Here is a 24,378-nt window from a genome sequence, read left to right as displayed (position 1 = left end):
TCATTTCAGATCCAGAAGCCGACGCAATTGGCAGTTGAATTTTATTCTGTCTACTTGCCCTCCTGTGAGGGGAGCAGGCTAGCCTAAGGGGCATAGCAGGCTGTCTTCCAACTCCTTGTCACCACTGCCTGCCCCTCAAAATCTGCCGCCTGAGGCAGCTGCTTCACTCCACCTAATGGTAGAGTCAGTCCTGACATGAATTCAAATCCTTTAGAACAAAGCTATGGAATGGATTGTGTGTGATGGGTAGCAGGTAACACATCCCTCTCATTCTCACATTTTGACAAGCAGCTACTAAGCCGCTCCAAAACATTGGTTCATTGAAATTCAGAATTATTATTTTTAAACGACCTTTGACATGGCTGTATTCTTTAGTCTTCCTGAAGAATTTTCACACACACACAAATGTACAAATAATAATAATAATAATAATAATAATAATAATAATAATAATAATAATAATAAAATCCTGCTGTGTTTCATTCTCATCCGTCGTTACTGCTTGGTTTTGTTCCTGAAATAAATTAATCCACACAAAATGCCACTGTTTTGCAGAAGGGGTTCAAGTACATACCAGAAATGTCGGTTTGAGCAATAAAACGGCCTTGAAGCTTTCCGTCGCCATAGCAAATCCACTTAGAAACGAACGGATGTCTTGCATTTAGGAGATAGCGATTGGGAAAGGCACTAGAAAGTAAGCAATTGACAAGCAGATGTAGAAATGATTTTAACATGCAGATGCAGAAACACCCTACAAGCAAATCAGCATGGATGCATATTGTTGTACAACCTCAACACCAAGAAATCACAGTAAATTACCGTAGATGAATTTGTGGAGAATGAGGCTGTCAGTGGCTGGTAACCGATGGCCATCAACTTGGATGCTTTTAAAAGACAATTACAGTCCTACCTCGGTTTGCAACCGCAATCCGTTCTGCGGAGCCTGTCGCTCCCCAAATCGGTCGCTCCCCGATGCACGCTTCTGCGCATGCACGAAGCACCGCTAGAGCGCTTCTGCGCACGTGCGCGCTGCACAGATCGCTTCTGCACATGCGCACACTGCGCAGGTCGCTTCTGTGCATCCGAGCGCCGCGGAACCCAGATGTAAACACTTCCGGGTCCACGGTGGTTGGAAACCGAAGCTGTCGCAAACGGAGGCGGTCGCAAACCGAGGTTTGACTGTAGACAGCTTCATGCAGGAAAAAGCTATCAATGGCTATTAGCCACTATAGCTATGCCTTACATCATGGGTAGGCAAACTAAGACCCAGGGGCTGGATCCAGCCCAATCGCCTTCTAAATCCAGCCCGCGGACAGTCTGGGAATCAGTGTGTTTTTACATGAGTAGAATGTGTCCTTTTATTTAAAATGCTTCTCTGGGTAATTTGTTGTGGGGCATAGGAATTCGTTCATTCCCCCCTCCCAAAAAAATATAGTGTGGCCCCCCACAAGGTCTGAGGGACAGTGGACTGGCCCCCTGCTGAAAAAGTTTGCTGACCCCTGATCTACCTCCACTGCTGGAGGCAGCGATGCTTCTGAATACCTGTTGCTGGAGAACACAGGAGGGGGAAAGCGCTCTTGTGCTCAGATCCTGCTCAGTGGCGGATTTACGTATAAGCTAAACAAGCTATAGCTTAGGGCCCCACTCTCTTGGGGGGCCCCAAAAAAATTAAAGGAAAAAACCACTGGATATACATTATATATATATATATATATATATATATATATATATATATATATATGTAGAAGGTGCGTGTTTGTTATTCCACATCTTTCTCCACAATCGCTTGCCCGATTGCCCTCAAATTTGCCCACAACATCAGAGTCACATGTGGGGGGGGGACCATCCACTTACATTGACCAGATGACACACCTAGCACAGGTAGAAACCTGGATTTCTGTACAAAAAAGTGCTCCCTCCAGTGGACATCCGGGGAAGCTGGGAAATAGAAGGCAAAAGAGGTTGCAACACGGCGCCCTCTAGTGGCGGCTAAACTAGTACTACAGCTAGAAAACCTTGACCCTCTATCGGAGGCTACACTGGTACTGCAGCTACCTAGGCCAAATGGAGGCTCGCCTTTACGGACTAGGCCAAATGGAGGCTCACCTTTACAGACTAGGCCGAATGGATGTGGGGACTCGCCTGGGTGTGGGTTGGGGGCAGGAGGGGATAGGATAGGTCATGGATCGGGACAGGCTAGGGGGAATCACAGGGATGAGCCACAGCAATGCGTGGCCTGGCCAGCTAGTATAAGATAAAAAGCAAATAAAACCCATAGAGCAACAGTGTTTTGTGTTGTGTAGGCTCCTCTGATGTAAGTCATGGGCCTCGCCTTCTAGCCTGCTCCCTAAAATATCACTGGCTTGCTCATTTCTATATATAGGATGCCTACATTCTGCACGGACTGGTTGCATGACAACATGAGCAAATGGCTTTAGAGACCGATTAGGTCCATCAATTACCATATAGCATATATTCAACACAAAAAACAGCGACAATTTGTTGCTGACAAAGAGCAGCTGGACATATAAAGGGCCCCATTACCTTCAGTAGCTTAGAGCCTCATCAAACCTAAATCCGGCCCTGATCCTGCTTGAAGGTTTCCTACAGGCAACTGGTTGGCCACTGGGAGAACAAGATGCTGGAATCCACTTTGCAGCTCTAGTAGAAAATCACTTGTGAATGAGTGGGGGGGTGGGACATGTATCAATGGTAGTGCAAGTCTTCTTCAGTCAGATTTACATAGGTGGCGAAACCAAAGAGCAATAAACAGGTCCTACATTTGGAACTGCCAACTGTTTACGGCTTTGGTTGCTGGAAATCAGAGGAGGGGAGAATGCTCTCATGCTCAAATCCTGCTTGCAGGTTGGTCCTTGTGAGAACAGGATGCTGGACTAGATGGGCCATTGGCCTGATCCAGCAGGCTCTTCTTGTTGAGTAGCGAAACCACAGCTAAGAAGCTCAAATCATGACTGACACCCTTCTTTGGAAATTAAAGCAATGTCCAGACTTCAACATTCAAGAACTTTACTTGCAGAAAGCTATAGTTATTGACGAATTGAAGCATAAATATTTACAGTCACATGCTTCACAGTGGATTCTAAAATACAGTCATCTTGCTTCACATAAAATGGAGTCTCTGCTTCACTAGATGCCTCTCATGTGACCGTTAGCCAATCATATAAGAACTACTAGAGAACTCTCCAGAATTCAGTTACCAACCAATCAAATTCAAGCACAGAGTAATGCCTACAAGCATTTACAATTTCAGTGAATTAAATTACTATACTTAACACTTCTTACATTATTTTGTTCTTATATAAATTTACCCATGTATGCTTAACTCCTAATATTGTCTCCATCAAGATCAGACCCCTGCTCTCTGAACTCCCTTCCTGTTTCACCAGTTTTTTTTTAAAAAAAATAAGTATAATAAACACGTCCATAACACGAGCAACCACAACATTTGTTCTAGCTCAGGGGTCCCCAGACTTACCGTGTGGCGGGCCGGTGGCGGGCCGGAGGGCGGGGGAGTGCGCGCCCGTGCACATGCGCACACGCACACGGGCGGGGAAAAATCGCTGAAAATCGCTTGTGCGCATGCGTATGGGCCTCCCCCGACCCGGAAGTGCACCAGAAATGACCTCTTCCGGGTCGGGAGAGGCCCATACGCATGCGCACAAAGGATTTTCGGCGATTTTTTGCCTATTTTTTAGATCGTCGCTGCGCCGCGCGCCGTGAGAGCGGGCGGCGGCAGCGGGCGGCGGGGGTCGTCGCGGGCCGGATTGGAAGGTCGATTGGGCCGCATCCGGCCCGGGGGCTGTAGTTTGGGGACCCTGTTCTAGCTGCATCTGAAGCTAAAGCAACCTTGAACCAGTTTTTCTATATATATTGTAACAACCCCTTTACAATATTTGCCCTTTCCTTGCATAGCTTCTGTTCCTCCTAGCCCCGCCCAGGGTTTTCTTCCCATGCTGCAATTCTGTTTTTCACACCAAGGGCTAGGGGTGGAAGAGAAATCTGATTCAATACATGTTTAAAGTGAAATCTATCAAATCCCTACCTTCCGAAACAAAATGCAAAGTAAGACACAGCTATCCTTGAAAATTCAGGCTTATCTGAAATGTTGCAATGCAGTTCTCACATCAATTGTTTCTAAAAATGCATAGATCAGATTAGGGGAAAGGTGCATTAAAATATTACTGAAAATTACCTGCAAAATGCCATGTATTAGTCAGAAGGCACATTAGTCAGAACTGCATATTAAAAATGTATACGTTAGGAGAAATTTGCAATAAATTTGCTGGTGAATGTTCATGAGGATTTTAAAAAAGCAACCCTCAAATTGTTGCAAAATGTGAAGAACTGAGTTTAAATTTGGGGAAATGAGAAACTAAGATAAGTGAAATTGGCATAACCTTCCATCCCTACCACAGGGCATTGGTAGCTAACCTTTGACTCTCCAGGTATTGTTGGACTACAAATACAAAGGGGGCAGGTGGGTATCATCAACCTGGGAAGGTAGCCCAGGTTCCATTTAGAACAGGCATCCCCAATCTTTGGCCCTCCAGATGTTTTGGACTACAATTCCCATCATCCCCGACCACTGGTCCTGTTAGCTAGGGATCATGGGAGTTGTAGGCCAAAACATCTGGAGGGCCGCAGTTTGGGGATGCCTGATTTAGAAGAAGGAAAACTCTGATCCGAAACCACTGCTGCCTTGCAGGATACCTTCAGGAGAAGAAAAGGTTAAGGAGTAAAGCCTTAAAAAAAATCTGGAGTTGAGTCCTTAAGACAGCTGAATGGTGCCTTGTACGCCTCCTTCCAGCTACTCCTGCAGCCAAGCTGGTGCCAAACATCTTGCTCTGCTTTTCTTTGGACCACATCAGTGAGGCCCGGGGGGGGGGGTCTTGTCATCTGGGAAGCCCAGGACCTCAATACACACTGCCCAGGCTTGCACTGCGGAGCGGTCACTTCAGTGCTAATGCAGCAGCTTCATTTCATCCTCACAGTCCAACATCTCGAGACAAACAGATGTCAACAACAACAACAACTCCCAGCATCCTTGGCCACGTCGGATGTTCGGGTTCCAAAGAACATTCGCAAACCGGAACACTCACTTCCGGGTCTGCGGCGTTCGGAAGCCAAAACGTCCAAGTACCAAGGCATTTGGGATCCAAGGTAATACAAAATAATGGCAACACTGATCACAGCAGAAAAAGAGGGAGGTAATGTGAGGCATGGCGTTTTTTAAAAGGCCCAGGAATAGTGATCTGGCCCAGGGATGGGGGGGGGGAGAGATGCCGTTTTTGCTTGCATTTTAATGAGAGACAAATTCACACTTTTCAGACCAGTGTGTGTGAATCTAAACACAGCTGCCCTTCAACGTTCACAGTGCGGCAAATTTTGCAGACAATGTTTTGCAGACAATGTTTATACAAAAACAAATCTATTGAAAAGGCATGCATTAGTAAAGTAACATACAAAAAGATCCTTTTCATTAGGGAAAATCACTTGCAAAAACGTGTGTACAGTATTAAAGCTGTGTATAAAAACGTGTGCATTATTTATTTATTTATTGAATTTATATCCTGTCCTTTCTCCCAAAGAAAGGAGCCCAAAATATTAGGTGAAATGAGGGTTTCTTCTTTTCCAACCACAAATAGATGCAGAAATGAATTTAAGACTGGTGGGGGAGGGAAACAAGAGAGAGAAACGAAATTGAAAGCATGGTTCATTTCTCATTTCACTCCTTTATTTTGGCAGCTGGCTCAAATCCAGGACACCAAAATGAAAGAGAAGGCGTCTCAAGATCCTGGAAAGGGTGCAGGTGTGGGGAAAATGTGGCTTTTATTTCCAGGAAATGCATTTCGGCCAATAGGTATTTCAAGGCCTTTTTTTCCTTCTTCTTCCCAGAGGGTTAATTGAAAAACAGCCTGCAGCCACCCAGCCTGCGTTTGTATCTTTGATCCCTTCTTTCCCCCTCCATCCAATAAAAGCCCAATTGCTATCAGCAGTTTCCAGCTGATGAAGGTTGGGTGGAGTTAAATGCAGTTCCTCGCTCCGGCCTCCAAGTCTCAGGGTCAGAAGCGACTGGGCAAAAATCGCAGGCCTTCCGGAGAGAGTGCTGGGCTTTGAGCCAGGGCCATCTCTGCTGGGGGAAAAAGCCAAGCAAAAATAAAACTAACAACCCCCAAGCTCCTTTTCCTAGTAGGGCCTCTCCTGGCGCATTGCCTCGCTCCACCTCTGCCCAGTGCCAGAACACCGCTTTGCTGTGTGGCCGCTTGCCCAGGGAAGCCAGGGACACAGCTGAAAGCTTTTTCTATCTGCATTGCTGAACTGTCAAGAGGAGTAGGAGAAGTGACTGGTGCTCGTCTGATTCAGCACTGAAGGCGCCATTGCTCAGTTGGGAAGGGAACACCCCAGAGCCTTGTTCAGTGACTGGGCACTGCCCGGCATCCTTTGGAGACGTTTCCAGACAGAGTCTTCTGTGGGTAAGAGACTGCTAGCTTGCTCGCCCAAAGGAAGCCGGGGAGGGGGGGAGGAAGACTTGATGCTTTGAGCTATGGGAGGGGTCATGCTTTCAAACTGCATATGTGGAGGTCTCAGAGATTAGATCTCCTGCATGCATTTCAGACCTCCCGTTCTGGTGGGATTTAGCCTGGGAGAGCAAACCACACAGATAAACAGAGCATCACGTGCTACTTTAAAGGTTTATTGTGCCACAGTAAACATTGGGCATCGGATTCACCAAGTTTTAGACTTTCCTGGGGTGGGTTTTGCAGTGTTGGGTCTGCTGCAACGATAGCAACAAAGGTTAACAACTATATTCTTAATGGTTAACAACTATATTCTTCTAGCACGAGCTTTTGTGCACCGGAAAACGAAGTCTTTAAGGCCCCACAAGACTCTTTCTCTCTGAAGTGCTGTTTCTGGTTGGCAGATTCTCTCTCAACACCTGTGTGTGTGTGAGAGAGAAAGTGGGTTAAGAAATGCCAGAGATAAGAGGCATGTTTATGTGAAGCTCAAATATCTCCTAGTTTATTGCGGTGACCTTTCACAACAGCTGTTATTGGTGAGAACGCACAATGCCTCCAGACTGTCAGTATTTTTGCAGGAGGGATTCAAGAGTACATATACTGCAACTTTTGGTTGGTGCAATTAAAAGGCATGAAGAGCTTTGTCGCCGTGGCATGACATACTCAATTTTTGAAAAAGTGTGGTTAGGAATGCATTGAAACTGATGGACAAAAGGCTGATTGGGAAATAAATCGGAGCAAATGTTCCATACTGACTGGCCGTAACAGTGTTAGCAGTAGAGACAACCCTGGTCTCAACCGAGTCCCAGATTAGTTAAATCAAACTTGCCAATAAATTCAGGTGCAGCAGGTTTCATGTTAGTAGAAGAGTATCGTCTGAAACTGGAATGTTATTTCACAGGTTTCTGAATTTAGATGTAAGCCTGTTAACAAATCTTCCCTCATGACTTTCTCCTTTATATGTTGGTGTCTTGGTTCAGATAAGCCTTGCTCTCCACATTTACCATGCTGATTAAAGCCGTAGGCCCTGTCTGAGGTTTTGATGATGAAATAATAATTTAACCTTGCAGCACATGATTCCTGTGCGTGATGCCCAGAAGTATGTCTTATAGCATCAGTGGGGCCTATTCCCACATAACTGTACTGTGTATAGGATTGCAATATTGATCCCCAGAAACACAGGATAATACCCCCTTTAAACAGTCATGGCTTCCCCCCAAAGGCACCTCAAAAATGCTGAGTTGTTAGAGACCCCTTTCCCCCTCAATCCCCTGGGAAGAGGAATTGACTGTTAAACCACTCTGAGAACAGTAGCTCTATGAGGGGAATAGGGAGTCTCCTAGCAACTCTCGGCAACCTTTACAAACTACACTTCCCAAGATTCTTTGAGGGAAGCCACAGCTGTTTAAAGTGGTGTGATACTGCTTTAAAGGTGCAGTACAGATACGGTTGTAGTTTGGATTCGCATGTTGTCCAAACCCGGGCTCATGGTATAGCTCTCTAACCATGTAACCATGGTTTTCCTGCCATTGAGAAGAAGAGGTTCTCTCTCCCCCACCCACCCACACAATAAAGCAGTATATGCATATTGTTAAACTAATAAATCATGAAATAAAGTGCTAGGCCACGTGGCTGCAACCACCATCTTCTTTATCCCAGATGAAAGATGGGTGAGATATCTGTCAGTTTCCGTTTTCTGTTTCTCATTTCTAGGGTTGCCAGACTCAATAGAGGACAGGACTTCGGTGCCTTTAATTGCCCTGCTCTCTTTTGAGTCTGGAAACTTTAAAGAGAAACCAGCAGACCCTTTGTTTAATTTTCAAGCAAAGGCTCTGCTGGTTTCTCTTTAAGGTTTTCAGACTCAAAAGAGAGCAGGGCAATTAAAGGCACAGAAGTCCTGTCCTCTATTGAGTCTGGCAACCCTACACATTTATCCAATCTTCAGTTCAGGCCACTACATCTCCACATCAGTTAGCCTTTTTTAACAAAAAAGAAAATTCATCAGCATTTTAGTATGAATTCATCCAAATACAGTGGTACCTCGGTTTAAGTACACAATTGGTTCCAGAAGTCTGTACTTAACCTGAAGCGTACTTAACCTGAAGCGAACTTTCCCATTGAAAGTAATGGAAAGTGGATTAATCCGTTCCAGACGGGTTTGCAGAGTACTCAACCTGAAGCGTACTTAACCCGAAGTATGAGTGTAATTGGTTCTGGAAGTCTGTACTTAACCTGAAGCGTATTTAACCTGAAGCGAACTTTCCCATTGAAACTAATGGAAAGTGGATTAATCCATTCCAGATGGGTCCGCGGAGTACTTAAACTGAAAGTACTCAAACCAAAGCGTACTTAAACCGAGGTATGACTGTATACACATTTTTGTAGGCAGTGGCTCTTAAGGAACATATTTTTTTTGCAAAGCAATCTCCCCTGATATAATGCATTATTGTATGTCGTCTGCATTTTTATGGAGACTACCCTAGTATAGGCATTTTTGTACATACTTCTTGGCTAGAGAACTGTGTCGCAAACTCCTAAAAAGTGCAAATTTTTGAAGGGTAGCTGTTTTAGTTTGTCTGTACAAAATAGGTAGGGCTTAAATGCAAACTGCATGAAATTTCTACCGCCATCCCTTACCCTTACGCCTCTGGGCCATGACATACATATCCGAGGCAGGTCCCAGAAGCACTGGGTTCAAGGAAGATAATCACGCCAGGGGGAGGGCACTTTGCCCAGGTCCCTCTCAAAAAACTGGCAACGGCCTTGACAGGGGAAGGAGGGAGGGGCAACCAGAGTGGCCACCTGTCAAAGGAAAGAAGGCAACAAACCAAAATGGAGAGAAGAGCGGATGGGAGGAAACTTCTTGTTTCATTCCTGCCGAGGGGAAGGGCAGGGCAGGCGGGCGTCTCCATCCGTGTGGCTTTGCCATACAGGCGATTTGCTGAGCGACTCTCAATGGGATAATGAGGTGTGGCGTTAAGTGCCAGATGGAGATTTGCTAAGGAGGCAAAGAGTGTTAGGATATCTAGCAAAGGGGGGGGGGTTGAACTAGATGGCCCCTGGTAGTCCCATCCAACTTTATGATTCTTCCTTGCTATGTTTCATGTCTGAGCTGGATAGCTACCAAACACAAGACCTTAGCTTGCTATGTATTTTTATTGATTTATGTCACGAGTGCCCTTGAACTCTGATCATGGCTCTTGCGTGCCCAGAGTAGCGCACGGAAACGCCCTTTACCTTCCTACCTATTTATCTACTTGCACTTTGATGTGCTTTTGAACTGCTAGGTTGTCAGGAGCTGGGACCGAGCAACGGGAGCGCACCCCATCGTGGGGATTCGAACCGCCGACCTTCTGATCGGCAAGCCCTAGGCTCTGTGGTTTAGACCACATCCACCACCCATGTCCCTTTCACCTGGTACCTAAGGGTATATCATGAAGGCACCGTCAACCTCCCTGGGGAGAGCATTACACTGCAGAAAAAGCCCATTCTCATGTCTCCATCCTCCTAAAGTAAATCTCCCACTGCCCTATCCCCCAGCAAAAAAAGAGAGAGAGGAAAAAGTGCTATAATTAGTCTCACAACAGAAAAAATACTGCTTCGTTGGAGACTGTGGTGTCTTTAGGATATATAGTTTTATTTACACATATATACCACCTGGGCATGTGGGACACGGGTGGCACTGTGGGTGAAACTACAGAGCCTAGGACTTGCTGATCAGAAGGTCGGCGGTTCGAATCCCCGCGACGGGGTGAGCTCCCGTTGCTCGGTCCCAACTCTTGCTGCTTGGTCCCAGCTCCTGCCAACGTAGCAGTTCGAAAGCACGTCAAAGTGCAAGTAGATAAATAGGCACCGCTCCAGCAGGAAGGTAAACGGTGTTTCCATGCGCTGCTCTGGTTCGCCAGAAGCGGCTTAGTCATGCTGGCCACATGAGCTGGAAGCTGTACGCTGGCTCCCTCGGCCAATAACGCGAGATGAGCGCCGCAACCCCAGAGTTGGTCACGACTGGACCTAATGGTCAGGGGTCCCTTTATTTACCTTTACCACCTGGGCATAAGATGGAGGGGCTCACAGCATGAACACCCCAACAGATCTTGCTTCTCCATTAGTCACAGCTCTGGATCCAGGGCAGAGCAAGCAGGTCTCTTGTGTCTCCAGCTCCCGGCCTGCTTCTAGGTCACTCACTCCCATGTCCAGGGCTACTGTTCTTCTTTCTAGCGGCTAAGACAGGCACCCCCAAACCTGGCCCTCCAGATGTTTTTGGGACTACAATTCCCATCATCCCTGACCACTGGTCCTGTTAGCTAGGGATGATGGGAGTTGTAGTCCCAAAACATCTGGAGGGCTGAGTCTGGGGATGCCTGGGCTAGGACAGGGCCGGTTGGAGGGAATGCCCACCCATTAGCCCGGAGGGCATCGTTCCTTAGGGATGGCTCTTGCAACCTAGCCTATTCTTTGGGGGTGCTGATGAGGGCACTTTTAAGTGGTTAGCTGAGGTCATGGTCTTACAATGGAACTTATCCCCAGTCAAAATCTGGCTGCTTTAGAGGAAGTAAAAAAAATTAAAAATGTCAGGGGATATGATTGCAGACCTCCTGCATCACAGGTCACTTTTTGGCCCTTGTTCCTAGCCAGCTGTGTTGTGGATTCAGGGGACAGGGAAACACTGGTGGTTGCCTAGCAACAGCAGCGAGAAACATATCCCATTCTCTTCCAGGCCAGCCCTAAGAGGTTTGGGAGGGTGCCCTGCGGTCGCTAGGCAACAGCAAAAGGCTTCAGTTCCATCACCAACCTTTTGAGATGGAACAGCCAGTTCATTTGGAATATACAGGGACTGAGCACTCTACAATCAAGGGGTGTATAAATTTTATGAAATAAAAGAGGATTAAAAACCAAGATTAAAATTTGCGTCCTCAACTACTTTGCAGAGTGCAGAATGGAATGGCTGAGTTTTGAGTTCACAGAGGAATTCGATGCTGCCTCTTTTTAGGCCTCAGGCCCAATTGGGAGTGCCTAGTTCCCCTTTATAAACAGTAATTATCTCACATGTGATGTAATGTTAGGCAGATTGGATTCAGACTGTGGATGACAGGTATGCATGCCTTAAGTCTCCAGGGGTGGTCGAACGACTGAGATCTTGTTAAACTCAACTGAGTCAGGAATGGTATTTCCTTTTATCGTCTGTGACCGATGTCTTCTAGAGCCTCCCAACTTTAGGTATTTATTATACCCCACCCTTCAACAAGATTTACATGTAAGCTGTTCTCTCAGTCTCGGTACACACACACACCGCTAGCAAAATAAAGTTAAGAATAGTAGGGAATGCTGTATACCACCATGATGCTTTTTTAAAAAAGTGGTTTGGTGATTTATTTATTTTATATATATCTATATATATAAACCTGAAATAATTAAGTAAATAAACTGTCATATGCCAAGTCAGACCATTGGTCCATTTAGCTCCATTATGTCTACACTGACCGGCAGCAGCTCTTCAGGGTTTCAGGTGAGGTTCTGCCCCAGCCCTACCCGGAGACGCCAGGGATAGAGCCTGGGACCACCTGAATATAAATCATATGCTCTGTCACAGAGCTAATTTCCCTCTCATAGGAGGCTGCTTTATACTGTGTCAGGCCACTGGCCCATATAGCTCAATATTGTCTACACTGACTGGCAGCAGCTTCTGAACTTTCATTACAACGGGTTGCATCCACAACATAAATTTAAAGTGCACGGTTTCCCCCAAAGAATCCTGGGAGCCGCAGTTTGTTAAGGGAAGTATCCCAGCATTCTTGGGGCAGAGGGAACTGTGTGCTTAAAATACAGTGGTACCTTGGTTCTCAAATGCCTTGGTACTCAAACAACTTGGAACCCTAACACTGCAAACCCCGGAAGTAAGTGTTCTGGTTTGCGAACTTTTTTCAGAAGCCGAACGTGCTCCGTTTCAAGTGTTACGCTTCCGTTTTGAGTGCCACACTTCCCGTTTTGAGTGTTACACTGAGGTCTGTCTGTTTTTGCTATTTATTTTGCGTCTATTTTTGTTTTGTTTTTTTGTGACTGTGTGGAACCCAGTTCAGCTACTTATTGATTGATTGTGTGACTGCAGTACATTGTTTATTGCTTTCATTTTATGGATCAATGGTCTCGTTGGATAGTAAAATTCATGTTTAAATTGCTGTTTTAGGGGTTGTTCTTTAAAGTCTAGAACGGATGAATCCATTTTGCATTATTTTCTATGGGAAAGCGCACCTTGGTTTTGGAACGCTTTGTTTTTTGGAACGGACTTCCGGAACGGATTAAGTTTGAGAACCAAGGTACCACTGTATGTGGTATGGATTTGACTACAGTTTTAGGCTAGAATATACAGTTGCTTACTTCAGAGCCCTATCAGACTAAAGGGGCCCCTGACCATCAGGTCCAGTTGTGTCCGACTCTGGGGTTGTGGTGCTCATCGCACTCTATAGGCCAAGGGAGCCGGCGTTTGTCCGCAGGCAGCTTCCGGGTCATGTGGCCAGCATGACAAAGCTGCTTCTGGCGAACCAGAGCAGCGCATGGAAATGCCCTTCACCTTCCTGCCGGAGCGGTACCTATTTATCTACTTGCACTTTGATGTGCTTTCAAACTGCTAGGTTGGCAGGAGCTGGGACCGAGCAACGGGAGCTCACCCCGTCACGGGGATTCGAACCGCCGACCTTCTGATCAGCAAGCCCTAGACTCTGTGGTTTAACACAGCGCCACCTGGGTCCCTTCCAATCAGACTAAATTCCCTCTATTTCCAGTGCTGGAGCTACGAGAGCTGTTGTTTATGTTGTCAAAAACACAGCATCCAGGCACAAGATGGGAGCACCAGCAGGCTTGGGGAAATCTTGAGATTGTGCAGAAGTACGGTACCTCGAAAAACCAGCTTACCCTGAAGGTTCATCCTTCCCAGTTACTCCACCAGGTCCAGACTTTCCTTAGATACCGGCTGTCAACACCTACTGACAGTAGGACGCTCCCTTTGGGTGCTGACTCAGGCTCAGTCAATTTCGCACATGTGGCGAGACATAATCTGCTTTCTAAACTGCTCAAACCGGAACGCATAGTTCGTTGAAGGCAAGCAGTTTGTATAGACCTTAAGTAAAGACACTTAGCTTCTACAGTTTCAGTATTCTGTCCTAGGCTGCCTATACACCATACACTTAAAACTAAGAATTCTGGAAACTGAAGTTTGTTTCTTGGTGCCAGGAATTATAGCTCTGCCGGGGGTAAACACTAGTTTCCGGAATGAGGAGAATCCTAAAACGATCCAAAAAGAGGGTCAGGCCCTTTTAACTCATTATTATTATTTATCTGCCCTTCACCCTAATGTCACACGGCGGGTTACAACATTTAAAACACAATTTAAAAAACAGTTTAAAACACTCCACACCGCAATATTTTGTTCTAAGTGAGCCCCTCCCCTATTTTTCTATAATATCAAGTGCCTTTATTGCCAGGGTGGATAAAAATTAATGATTTTTTAAAAAATCAGATTCTTTTATTTAAATCAGATTTTTTATTTAAATCTGATTTATTTTTTTTAAATCGGGTTTTTAAAATAAAATGTTTTTGGAGGAAAAATCATTCTAAAGATAGTTTTCTATTTAAGTTACATTATAGTCCAAAGGCTATTCATCAGGAAATAAGGATTTGTTTTAAGTTTTTCATATGTGCTAAAACTCAGTCTAAGTTTTTGGTTTTTTTTAATTGTTTAACCACATCAGTTAACAAACATAGATACATTTGCTATAATGTTATTATTTTAGTTAAATAAATTGTTTGAATTGTCATTAAGGAAATGATTATTTTTCTCCTTCCAATAAAAGTACAGCAGAAAAGTTGCCCAAATATAAACAGTTAACTTATTAAACCTCACAATAATTTCATAATTATTGGTCTATGTATTTCTAATAGTATAATCAAATAAAAAAAATTGATATAACTGTAAAAACTACTCTGAAAATTTATTATTCCAAAGCCTTCCTCTGGTTGTAAATATTAAGATTATACCCGCAAGAATGAGTCTTTCTGTAAAAAAACAGTGATTCAAATCAAATCCACCCTGTTTATTGTAACCCCGTGCATTTAGTTCATCTCATCCATGGAGAAAATCTAAGGTTTTAATCCTCCACATTTCTAGTTAAGAAGAGCTCTCGGGTGACCGGTGATAGGAATCCCTCCTGATGCCAATCATAGTCTGGTCTGGTTCAACATCAGGCAACATGATTCGACCCTAAGAAGCAGGCTATTGCCTGCAAATAAGGTTGCCAACTTTTAAAAGCAGTGCTTTAAAAACAGCCTTGGCACTCGCTGCCATAAATAGACATTCCTAAACCTGAGACAAGCTTTCTGAACTCTTCACCCCGTTCGCCCGGAACCAATGGTGGGTTAAGGCATATTGTCATGGGCTTTTAAAAGATATTACTGAGGATATGATGTTGAAGCTGCGTAGGCAAGACTGCTCCTGTTGAGAGGTGGCTTGCGGGTAACTCCTGCAGGCTACTGCCACTGTTTGATGTCACACACACACACATTTTATCCTTCTTGACAAAGCTGAATGTGCTATGCTGGGTTAGGATGCGGGTGTGGCCTGCTGCCCTGACTAAGCCTCCGAGAAAGCTGACGTCTAGCTTTTTAATCTACTATCTGGAAAGCTTTATTTATTTAGAGGGCTCATTTTGCTTTCTTCATCCAAGGAGATCAGGGAGGCTTAAACCGGGGGGCGGGGTCCTTTTAGAACCAGAGGGCCACATTCTCTCGTGAGCAACATTCTGGGGGCCAGAGGCAAAAGTGAGTAGAGCAATGAATGGAATTTTTACTTTTGTACATTAAGCTACCTTCTATACACACACCTCTGTGTCTTCCACCCAGACAAGCATTGAGGCATGATCAAAGACACATTCCAGCCAGGCAAAAACATTTGGGGCATGAAGCAGGGCTAGTGCAGAGTGTGGCCTGGGGAATATGCCAAGGGACAGACAGAGGGGCATGGAGAGCTGCATTTGACCCCTGGTCCTGAGGGTCTTAGGTGGTTCTTCCCATAGACATCTTTTATCACAACAACCTTGTGAGGTGGGACAGACTCAAAGATTGTGGCCCAGGGTCTCCCCATAAGCTTCAAGACTGAGTGCCAGAGGAATTGTCATAGCTCAGCAGTGCGGCACATGCTTTGGGCTGGGGGGAAACTGAAATTCTTACCTTGAATTTCTATTCCCGGGCTTCCTTGAGGGCATTCCTAGTACAGTGGTAACCTCGGTTTTTGAACTTAATCTGTTCCGGAAGTCCATCCGAATTCCAAAACATTCGAAAAGCAGATGCCTCAAAACGGAAAACTCAAAACAGAAGCCGCGTTTCCTGTTCAACTTCCAAGGCGCGTTCGAAAACCGAGGCATTTACTTCCGGGTTTGTGGCATTCGAGTTCCGAAACGTTCCACTACGGAGGCGTTCGAAAACCGAGGTACCACTGTATGCACAAAACAAAGGGCAGGCGGATGGGTGGTCAACAACACAGTTTCCTGGGCTGGGAAAGACTCCTTTTTGAAACCCTAGAGAGTCACCGCCAGTCAGAAGAGGGCTTGGGGGGATCTTCAGCCCTCCAGTTGTTGTTGTTGTTGGACTCCAACTCCCAACAGCCTCAGCAGTCATGGCTAATAGTCAAGAATGATGGGAGTTGTAGTTCAGCAACATCTGGTGGGCCAAAGTTTCCCTCGATAGACAATACTGAGCTAAAGGACTGGAGTTGTTCAATGGGTGGAGACTTCAGCCATGATCTCTTGCATTCTAATCTGACCCTCTTAACTCAAGCACCCCCAAACTTCAGCCCTCCAGATGTTTTGGACTACAATTCCCATCATCCCTGACCACTGGTCCTGTTAGCTAGGGATGATGGGAGTTGTAGGCCAAAACATCTGGAGGGCCGCAGTTTGGGGGTGCCTGCTCTAACCACTACTGCACAAGGCTAGCTCATCTTTAATTATTCCACGCTGAAAGGAAAACATTACATAATGATAATTACAGGTATTAAAATAATATTATTACAGCATGATTTTGATGCCTATTGCCCCCAGACAGGGTTGCACCCAAGGGAAGTGTCCTCAACGCCCCACCTCGGTGTGTACTTCTTCACACGGTGTGTAATTAACTTGTGGGACTCACTGCCACAAGATGAGGCAATATATTCATTATTATTATTGCATTTATATTCCACCTTTTCCTCCACAGTACTGTGAGATAGGTTAGACTGGGAGGAAGCAACTGGCCCAAGCCCACCTAGTGAGTTTCATAACTGAGTGGGGGGTGTCGAACCTGGTCTCCCAGGTCCTAGTCTGACACTCTAACCACTACACCACTCTACCTCTGCAGTCATGGCTTCCCCCAAAAAATTTTTGAGCACTTTAGTTTTTAATGATGTTGAGAGTTGTTAGGAGACCCCTCACTGAAAAGTGGATGAATGGCTGATGGTATAAGCGCCCCTCAAATCAAAATGACAAAATAATAATAATACGGTAATACAGGTAATAATAATAATAATAATAATAATAATAATAATAATAATAATAATAAATTATTTATACCCGGCCCATCTGGCTGAGTTTCCCCAGCCACTCTGGGCGGCTCCCGATTGAATGTTAAAAACAATACAGCATATTAAAAACTTCCCTAAACATGATGAATGAATTGGGATAATTATAAATAAAATAATTATAATAATAAATGTAATCACTCGTAATCATCATCAATAAATAAGAATAGTGGTCATGCTCTTCGTCATATAACTATCCCAGAACAAATGCCCCATAAACACAGATATTGCTCAGCATTGCCCACACGGATTTGCAGCAGCTCTCCCAGGCCTACCTCAAATCAATCAAAATAAGCTTTACTGTACTAGCCAAAGGCCATGACAAAACCATGCAAACACTGTCGGGAAAAGAAATATCTATTTAACTATACAACTGTGTATAAAAAGCAGAGCCGCTGCCTGAACTAACCCGCTCATAAAATGCAGATGCACGTGTAGATTGCGGACTTCACAAAGCATGTGATATTTTCCAATTTAGACCTTACAGCAGGGGTCAGCAAACTTTTTCAGCAGGGGGCCAGTCCACTGTCCCTCAGACCTTGTTGGGGGCCGGACTATATTTTGAAAAAATATATGAACGAATTCCTATGCCCCACAAATAACCCAGAGATGCATTTTAAATAAAAGGACACATTCTACTCATGTAAAAACACGCGGATTCCCAGACCGTCCGCGGGTCGGATTTAGAAGGCGATTGGGCCACATCCGGCCCCTGGGCCTTAGTTTGGGGGACCCCTGCCTTACAGTTTACTGCAATTTTGTCCCGGTGGTTCTTCCTGATGCATTAGACAGGGGTCAGCAAACTTTTTCAGCAGGGAGCCGGTCCACTGTCCCTCAGACCTTGTGGGGGGCCAGACTATTTTTTGGGGGGGGGGATATGAACGAATTCCTATGCCCCACAAATAACCCAGAGATGCATTTTAAATAAAAGCACACATTCTGCTCATGTAAAAACACCAGGCAGGCCCCACAAATAACCCAGAGATGCATTTTAAATAAAAGGACACACTCTACTCATGTAAAAACACGCTGATTCCCAGACCGTCCATGGGCCGGATTGAGAAGGCGATTGGGCCGGATCCGGCCCCTGGGCCTTACTTTGCCTACCCATGCATTAGCATAACCGAGCAGCCACAGAAGAACCCTCTCCTACCTGGAGATGCCAGGGATTAAACCCGGGAGCTTCATCCATGCAAGGCAGGTCCTCTTCCACTGACCCATGGATTTCCCCCAAATAAATATCCATTAGACTGAGTTGCTCCATCTATCTTAGGATCGTCAACACTGATTAGTTCCCCAGGGTTTCAAACCGGGAATCTCTCCTAGCCCTACCTGGAGATGGAAACCAGGGATTGGACCTTCTGCTTGCAAAGCACTGAGCTAAAAGGCTTTCCTCCAAAAACATAAGTTAGTTTCCTATGTCCCTTGGCTTTTTAAAGGTGCCACAACACCAAGGCTCTTTGTTTTCAGGGCAAACCCCCCAGGAGGTGATATTAAGAGAAGTTTGCAGAGGAACAGGCCTGACACCCCAGACTAATAATAGCAGCCTTGCCTGCTCTATGTTAAGAGGGAGGGAGCCAAGGAAGGAGAGGGTGGGGCTGGTGAGAGAGGCTGTCTAAACTTGGCTCTCCATTGGGGCTTGTCTGTCCCACTGGGGTGAAGTCAGCTGTTTCAACCCAGATTCTCCAGGGCTGTTTCACCCACTCCCAAAATACGGCTTTGCTGGGCACGCATTGCAACACCAGCAGCAGCAGCAGCAGCACTAAAGCGCTTATAAATAGAGGGCAAGCAGCTGCCTGGAACTTCAGAGAAGTTTCGCGACTCTTACGAAAGAGGTTTATTTAAGCTCCTGTGTGAGGAGCAGTAGAGGGAGTTTTTAATCGGGAAACCACAGCAGCCAGGTGCATTTGCTTTTAAACCTTGCGGCCAAAGGATTGCTTGCCTCCTCTCCGGAATTCAAAAGCAAACAGCAGCTCACCTGCTTGGATTTCTCTGCAAGTCAGCGTCGAAGAGGTGCTTTCTCATTTCAGATTTGTGGACGGAAACATTTTCATTTTGGGTGCTTTTAAAGGGGGGGAAGTATCCAGGTATCGAACCGGGACCTTTGAAGCTGAAATTTCACATACAGCACTTGAGTGACATTTTTGGGCCCCAAATTCAACCGCGTTATCATTGTTGGATTTTTCTCTCCCTTAGTCTGTGACTCCTCTCGGCTCAGACTCAGAAGAAGCTTGTCATGGGTGACAGCCAGATCCCCTTCTCATGCCATTATCCCGGCCGGCACCGGACCCTTCGAGACACGTTCCGGGAACCCAGCTTGTCTTCGCGGCTTCTGGACGATGACTTTGGCCTGCCCTCCTTTCCCACAGGCCTGACCTCAGACTGGCCGGACTGGGCCCGCTCCCGACTGGGTCCAGCGTGGCCAGGGTCGCTGAGGTCCCGGACCACCGGCCTATCCCCGCCAGGATATGGCCCCAGATTTGGGGAGTACACAGAAGGTCCGGCCTTTGGGGGCAGCCCTCCGCCCTTTTCCGGGGAGCCGTGGAAAGTGTGTGTCAATGTGCAGAGCTTTAAACCTGAGGAGCTGACAGTGAAAACCAAGGACGGTTATGTGGAAGTCTCAGGTGAGTGATGGGGAAATTAAGCAGAGGGGCGTCATTCTGGATTTGGGGTGGGGTGGGGAGGTACATGTCGGAGCAAGCGTTCGAAATGTGTGTAAGACTAAGAACCCATCTTCACTACCCAGTTAAGGCCAGTGTGATCGCATCTTATTTATTATTTGTTTTATTGCATCTGTATTATCCCACCTGTTCCCCCCTCAATGAAGCGTACGTGATTCTTCGCTTCCTTCTTTAACCTCCACAACAACCCTGTGAGGTAGGTGAGGCTTAAGAGGCCGCGACAGGTCCAAGGTTACCTAGTGAGCTACAGGGCCAAGGGAGGATTTGAACCTGGGTCTCCCAGGTCTTATTCTGACACTCTAACCACTAAATCACTGACTTTGCAGTCACGGCATCCCCGAAAGAATCCCGAGAACTGTAGTTTTTAAAGGTGTTGAGAGTTATTAGGAGACCCCTATTCCTCCCAGGGAGCTGCAATTCCCAGAGTGGCTGGGGAAACCCAGCCAGATGGACAGGGTATAATATTTGTTTGTTTGTTTGTTTGAGTTCCCCGAGAAGAGGGATTGACTGTTGAACCATGCTGGAAATTGTAGTTCTGTGAGGGAAATAGGATCTCCTAACAACTTTCAGCACCCTTAACAAACTGCCTAGGATTTTTGGGAGGGTGGGGGAAGAAATGTATGTTACTGATTGGACAGCCTTCACTATATCCAGAAAGCACCTATCGTGATTAATTTTATAATCTCCGAATTCACTGAAATTCAATTCCCGTTTGAAGACGGGGAGGCGGGGAAACTAATCAACCAAAGCCTCTTTTTTTCATTGTCCCAACCTGGGGGGGGGGGGAATGAATTAATGTGCTTTAATGGGATTTTCTGGGATCCGTGCATTAATACTGTAATAATATTATTATTATAATTTATTATTTATATGCTGCCCATCTGATATTAAAGTATCTATATACCACCCACTCCTATAAAATACCTAAGTGATATGTAAGAATGTAGACAAATGCAGGGAAGCCTAAAGGAGCGTTGAAAACAATGCAGAATGATCACTAACGCGACTGGCTCTTTATAAGAATGATTCAACAGCTGCAAAGGCCTGAGCAAGGGTCTTCAAGAGACAAAGTTGAAAGCGAGGAGGCCTCTGCTTTCCGAAGCATGCAGGGGGTTAGTGACATTCAATCCCAACATCTAGCTGAAGCCTGTCGGGCTTGTGAGACAGGGAGAATGAGAGCAAAGTGCGTCATTTGATTCCTGGCTGGTTGCCACATGTGTGAACTGCTTGTTTTTGAGATCGCCTTCTGTTTGGAGTTCTGTGATTCTCAGGAAGCTGGTTTATACTGAGTCAGACCATTGGTCCACCTTGCTCACTACTGTCTAGGCCAGTGGTTCCCAACAGGTGGTCCGGGGACCCCCAGGGGTCCGCGAGCTATGCCAGAGGGGTCCGCAAGATGCTATTAGAATAAAAAATATATTAAATATATTTCGTATGATAACAGATTTTTTGTTTTGGCCGCTTCCTGCATGAGCAGAGTCTAGCGCAAAACTAGAATTAGATAGAGGCAGTAGTTCTGCTGCATGCCGTTAGGTGGCGCTTTACAAACACTACTGTTTTGCAAAGAGGCAGCGCGCGCATTCTACTAACGCTCCCCTCCCCAAGATGCTTTGCGTGCGTCGGCTTCATGTGTGCGCTACTGCGCAGGTACCCTGTCTTCTCCATTCCCCTCCCTCCTCCCTGGTGCGCACTGCCTCTTTGCAAAACAGTAGTGTTTGTAAACAAAGCGTTGTTTTTCGCGGAAGCTACAGTTCGCGTAGTTAAAAATGGACCGTTGGTTAAAAATATAAAATATAAAAAGACTCTTAATTTGGCTCTCACTTTTTAATTTTAGGATTAGGAATTAATGGGGGTCCTTGTCACAATAGCGGCTCGATGAGGGGTCCTTGAGAAAATTTTGTTGGGAACCCCTGGTCTACACTACCTGGCAGAGGTTCTCCAGGCTTTCAGGCAAGGGATCTCTCCCAGCCCTTGCTGGGGATGCTGGGCATCGAACCTGCGTCCTTATGCATGCAAAACAGATGCTCTACCACTGTGCTACGTCCCTTCCCTGATATAAAAGGAGCATAGGAAGCCGTCTTATACCAAGTCAAGCCATTAATCCATCTAGCTCAGGCATGCCCAAACTGCGGCCCTCCAGATGTTTTGGCCTACGACTCCGATGATCCCTAGCTAACAGGATGGGAATTGTAGTCCAAAACATCTGGAGGGCCGAAGTTTGGGGGTGCCTGATGTATCTCAATACTGTCTACTTTAAGAAGGAGCAGTGATTGGGGTTTTCAGGCAGCACGTATTCCCCAGTCCCAGGAATCCAACCTGTGATTTTCTGCATGCAAAGCAACTGCCCTAACCACTGATCTATGCCACTTCCCCAGTAGTGGCACTGCCCAGCCTTGTTTGATGGTTTAGTCATCAACATGCATGTCTGAACCAGTTCTAATATTCCCCCATCCACAGAAGATGGCACATGTAAATTATACACTACTGTAGATTATATTGGCTGGGGCTGATGCGAGTTGTGGTCCAAAACATATGGAAGGCATTGGAGGATGATGATGATTAGATTGATGCCACGTATATGAAAAAATGACTTGTTGTAAGTGGTTTGCAAATATGAAGCCAATCCATAATTTCACACACATACACAAATGCACAATCACGTTAAAACAATTTGGAAGCATGACAGTTAATACAGTTTTAAAAAAGAAAGAGAGAGAGAGAGAGAGAAAAGAAAAGAAAACATTTACAATGATAAAATCACAAGTTCAATTCAGGGGCAATGCTTCCTTAAACAGCTGTGCCTTCAGGAGCCAGCGGAATGCCAATAGTGATGGGGCCTCTCATATTTCAGCAGGGAGGGCATTCCACAATACTGGTGTCTCCAGTGAAAAAGCCTGCCTCTGTGTTACCACACACCACCACTAGTCATTGGCTGGGGGAAGCTGGTCTAATCAGTTTTGCACTAGCATGTGCGTAACACTGCAAATGCATTCACCATCCCCATGTGATGCCATGTGCTATGACAGCACACACATGCTCACTCAAGGCAAGAGATCTCTGAGGTGGAAGTATTCCTGCATTTATTTTTAAGTTGGGGACATCCCTTAGGTCACTTCCAGACAATCTCTTCATGAGCATTCATCGTGATTGGTTTTCAGGGAGGTTAGACAAAGCCGGCTATTTGACGACCATCATATTGTCCGTATGGTGTTCTCCTACAAATTGCGGCCGTCGTACACCCTTCTCTCAGTTTGGATTTCCTCATACTTCCAAAAGGGAGAAGAGGGTATTTTTTTATTAAAAAATCCACATTGAGGAAGGAGAAAGTGTGTGAAGACAGTGATTTAGAGGAGAAATATCATACAGACAACGGAGAATATGCAGAGGTACAGGAAACTGGCTATCAATATTGAACGACAGTATGGATGAGCCTTGAATCTCACCCGCAAATAGCAGCCATCTGGGAGACCTGTTGTGTACAAACTATACTTTTAAAACGTACTTGAAGCGCACCCTTCCCCTCAAAGAATTCTGGGCAATTTAAGGGTTGCTGGAAATTTTAACTCTGTAAGGGGTGGAACTACAGTGCCTGTCATTCTTTGAGGAAAGGAATGTGTTTTGAATGTCCTTTAAAGTATAGTGTGCAAACAGTTTTAATCAGGTTGTTGATGGATAGCAATCTGTCTCTCTCCCTACATTATTGTTCTGCGCATCAACAGGTGGTTCATGGATAATCACAGCGCTGGTCAGACATCCGGCCTGCCTAGAATAAGTACCCATGTTCTGCATAGCTGCCAAGTTTTCCCTTTTCTCGCAAGGAAGCCTATTCAGCATAATGGAAATTTCCCTTTAAAAAAGGGAGAACTTGGCAGCTATGCAATGTTCCGTGTGGTGACTGAAATCCATGCTAAATGTACTGAGGCCATTTTCACACTATACATTTAAAGCGCTATGATACCACTTTCACTGCCTCTCCCCAAAGCATTCTGGGAGTTGCAGTCTGTTCAGGGTGCTGAGAATTGTCAGGAGACCCTTATTCCCTTCCCGGAACTATAATTCTCAGCGTTGACCAGGAAGGAGGAATGGCTGGGGCGACCCAGCCAGGTGGGCAGCATATAAATAAACAATAAATGCTGTTGTTAAACCACTCTGGCAATTGTAGCTCTGCGAGGGGGACAGCTCCCAGCACCCTTAGCGAACAACAGCTCCCAGAATTCTTTGGGGGAAGCTGAGGATGTTTAAAATGTCACCATAGTGCTTTGAATGTGCGGTGTGAATGTGGCCTAGGGAGAGAATGTCAGCAAGCAGCAGTTGTTTCTCCAGAGCTGTATCTGAGGTGGATTCGCTCCTGCTGAGGCTCTCGCTAATTCGCCCAGAAGCTGTTGGGAATGACGGCAGAGACAACCTGTCTGCCATGAGGGCAGTCTGTGGGTGCCCTCTTGCCAGGGAATTCCATTCCGTAGAGATTTTCTGAGCGTTTTTTATGGCGGTGCCTCAGACAGCAGCTGTTCCTGGCGATGCTGGAGCCTCATGTATAAAACGATGCACGGCATAG

At 45.7% G+C, this 24,378-nt stretch overlaps 1 protein-coding gene and 1 long non-coding RNA gene across 4 annotated transcripts in view; one reads left to right on the top strand and one right to left on the bottom strand.

The window, feature by feature from the left end:
- LOC118075824 (uncharacterized) overlaps positions 1 to 18,739 on the bottom strand; it is a 43,873-nt gene extending 25,134 nt beyond the window's left edge. For both annotated transcript variants that reach the window (XR_004691448.2, XR_004691447.2), the window contains exons 1-2: positions 18,296 to 18,739; positions 575 to 687 (exon numbers count right to left, since the gene is read on the bottom strand). This is a non-coding gene — a long non-coding RNA (uncharacterized LOC118075824). The remainder of the gene's footprint in view (positions 1 to 574; positions 688 to 18,295) is intronic.
- The window catches only part of HSPB8 (heat shock protein family B (small) member 8), a 29,289-nt gene continuing 11,130 nt past the window's right edge, over positions 6,220 to 24,378 (top strand). The window contains exons 1-2 of one of the 2 annotated variants that reach the window (XM_035098141.2): positions 6,220 to 6,494; positions 19,339 to 19,766. In XM_035098141.2, coding sequence (XP_034954032.2) covers positions 19,379 to 19,766 — 388 coding nt within the window. In that variant the 5' untranslated portion in view covers positions 6,220 to 6,494; positions 19,339 to 19,378. Of the gene's footprint in view, positions 6,495 to 18,799; positions 19,156 to 19,338; positions 19,767 to 24,378 lie in introns of those variants that run through there. The other variant, XM_035098142.2, reaches the window with a different exon arrangement.

The sequence above is a fragment of the Zootoca vivipara genome, chromosome 17 (assembly GCF_963506605.1).
Source record: "Zootoca vivipara chromosome 17, rZooViv1.1, whole genome shotgun sequence".
NCBI lineage: Eukaryota > Metazoa > Chordata > Lepidosauria > Squamata > Lacertidae > Zootoca > Zootoca vivipara.
The sequence above is the reverse complement of the archived record's forward strand: the minus strand, read 5'-3'. Positions and strand labels throughout refer to the sequence as shown.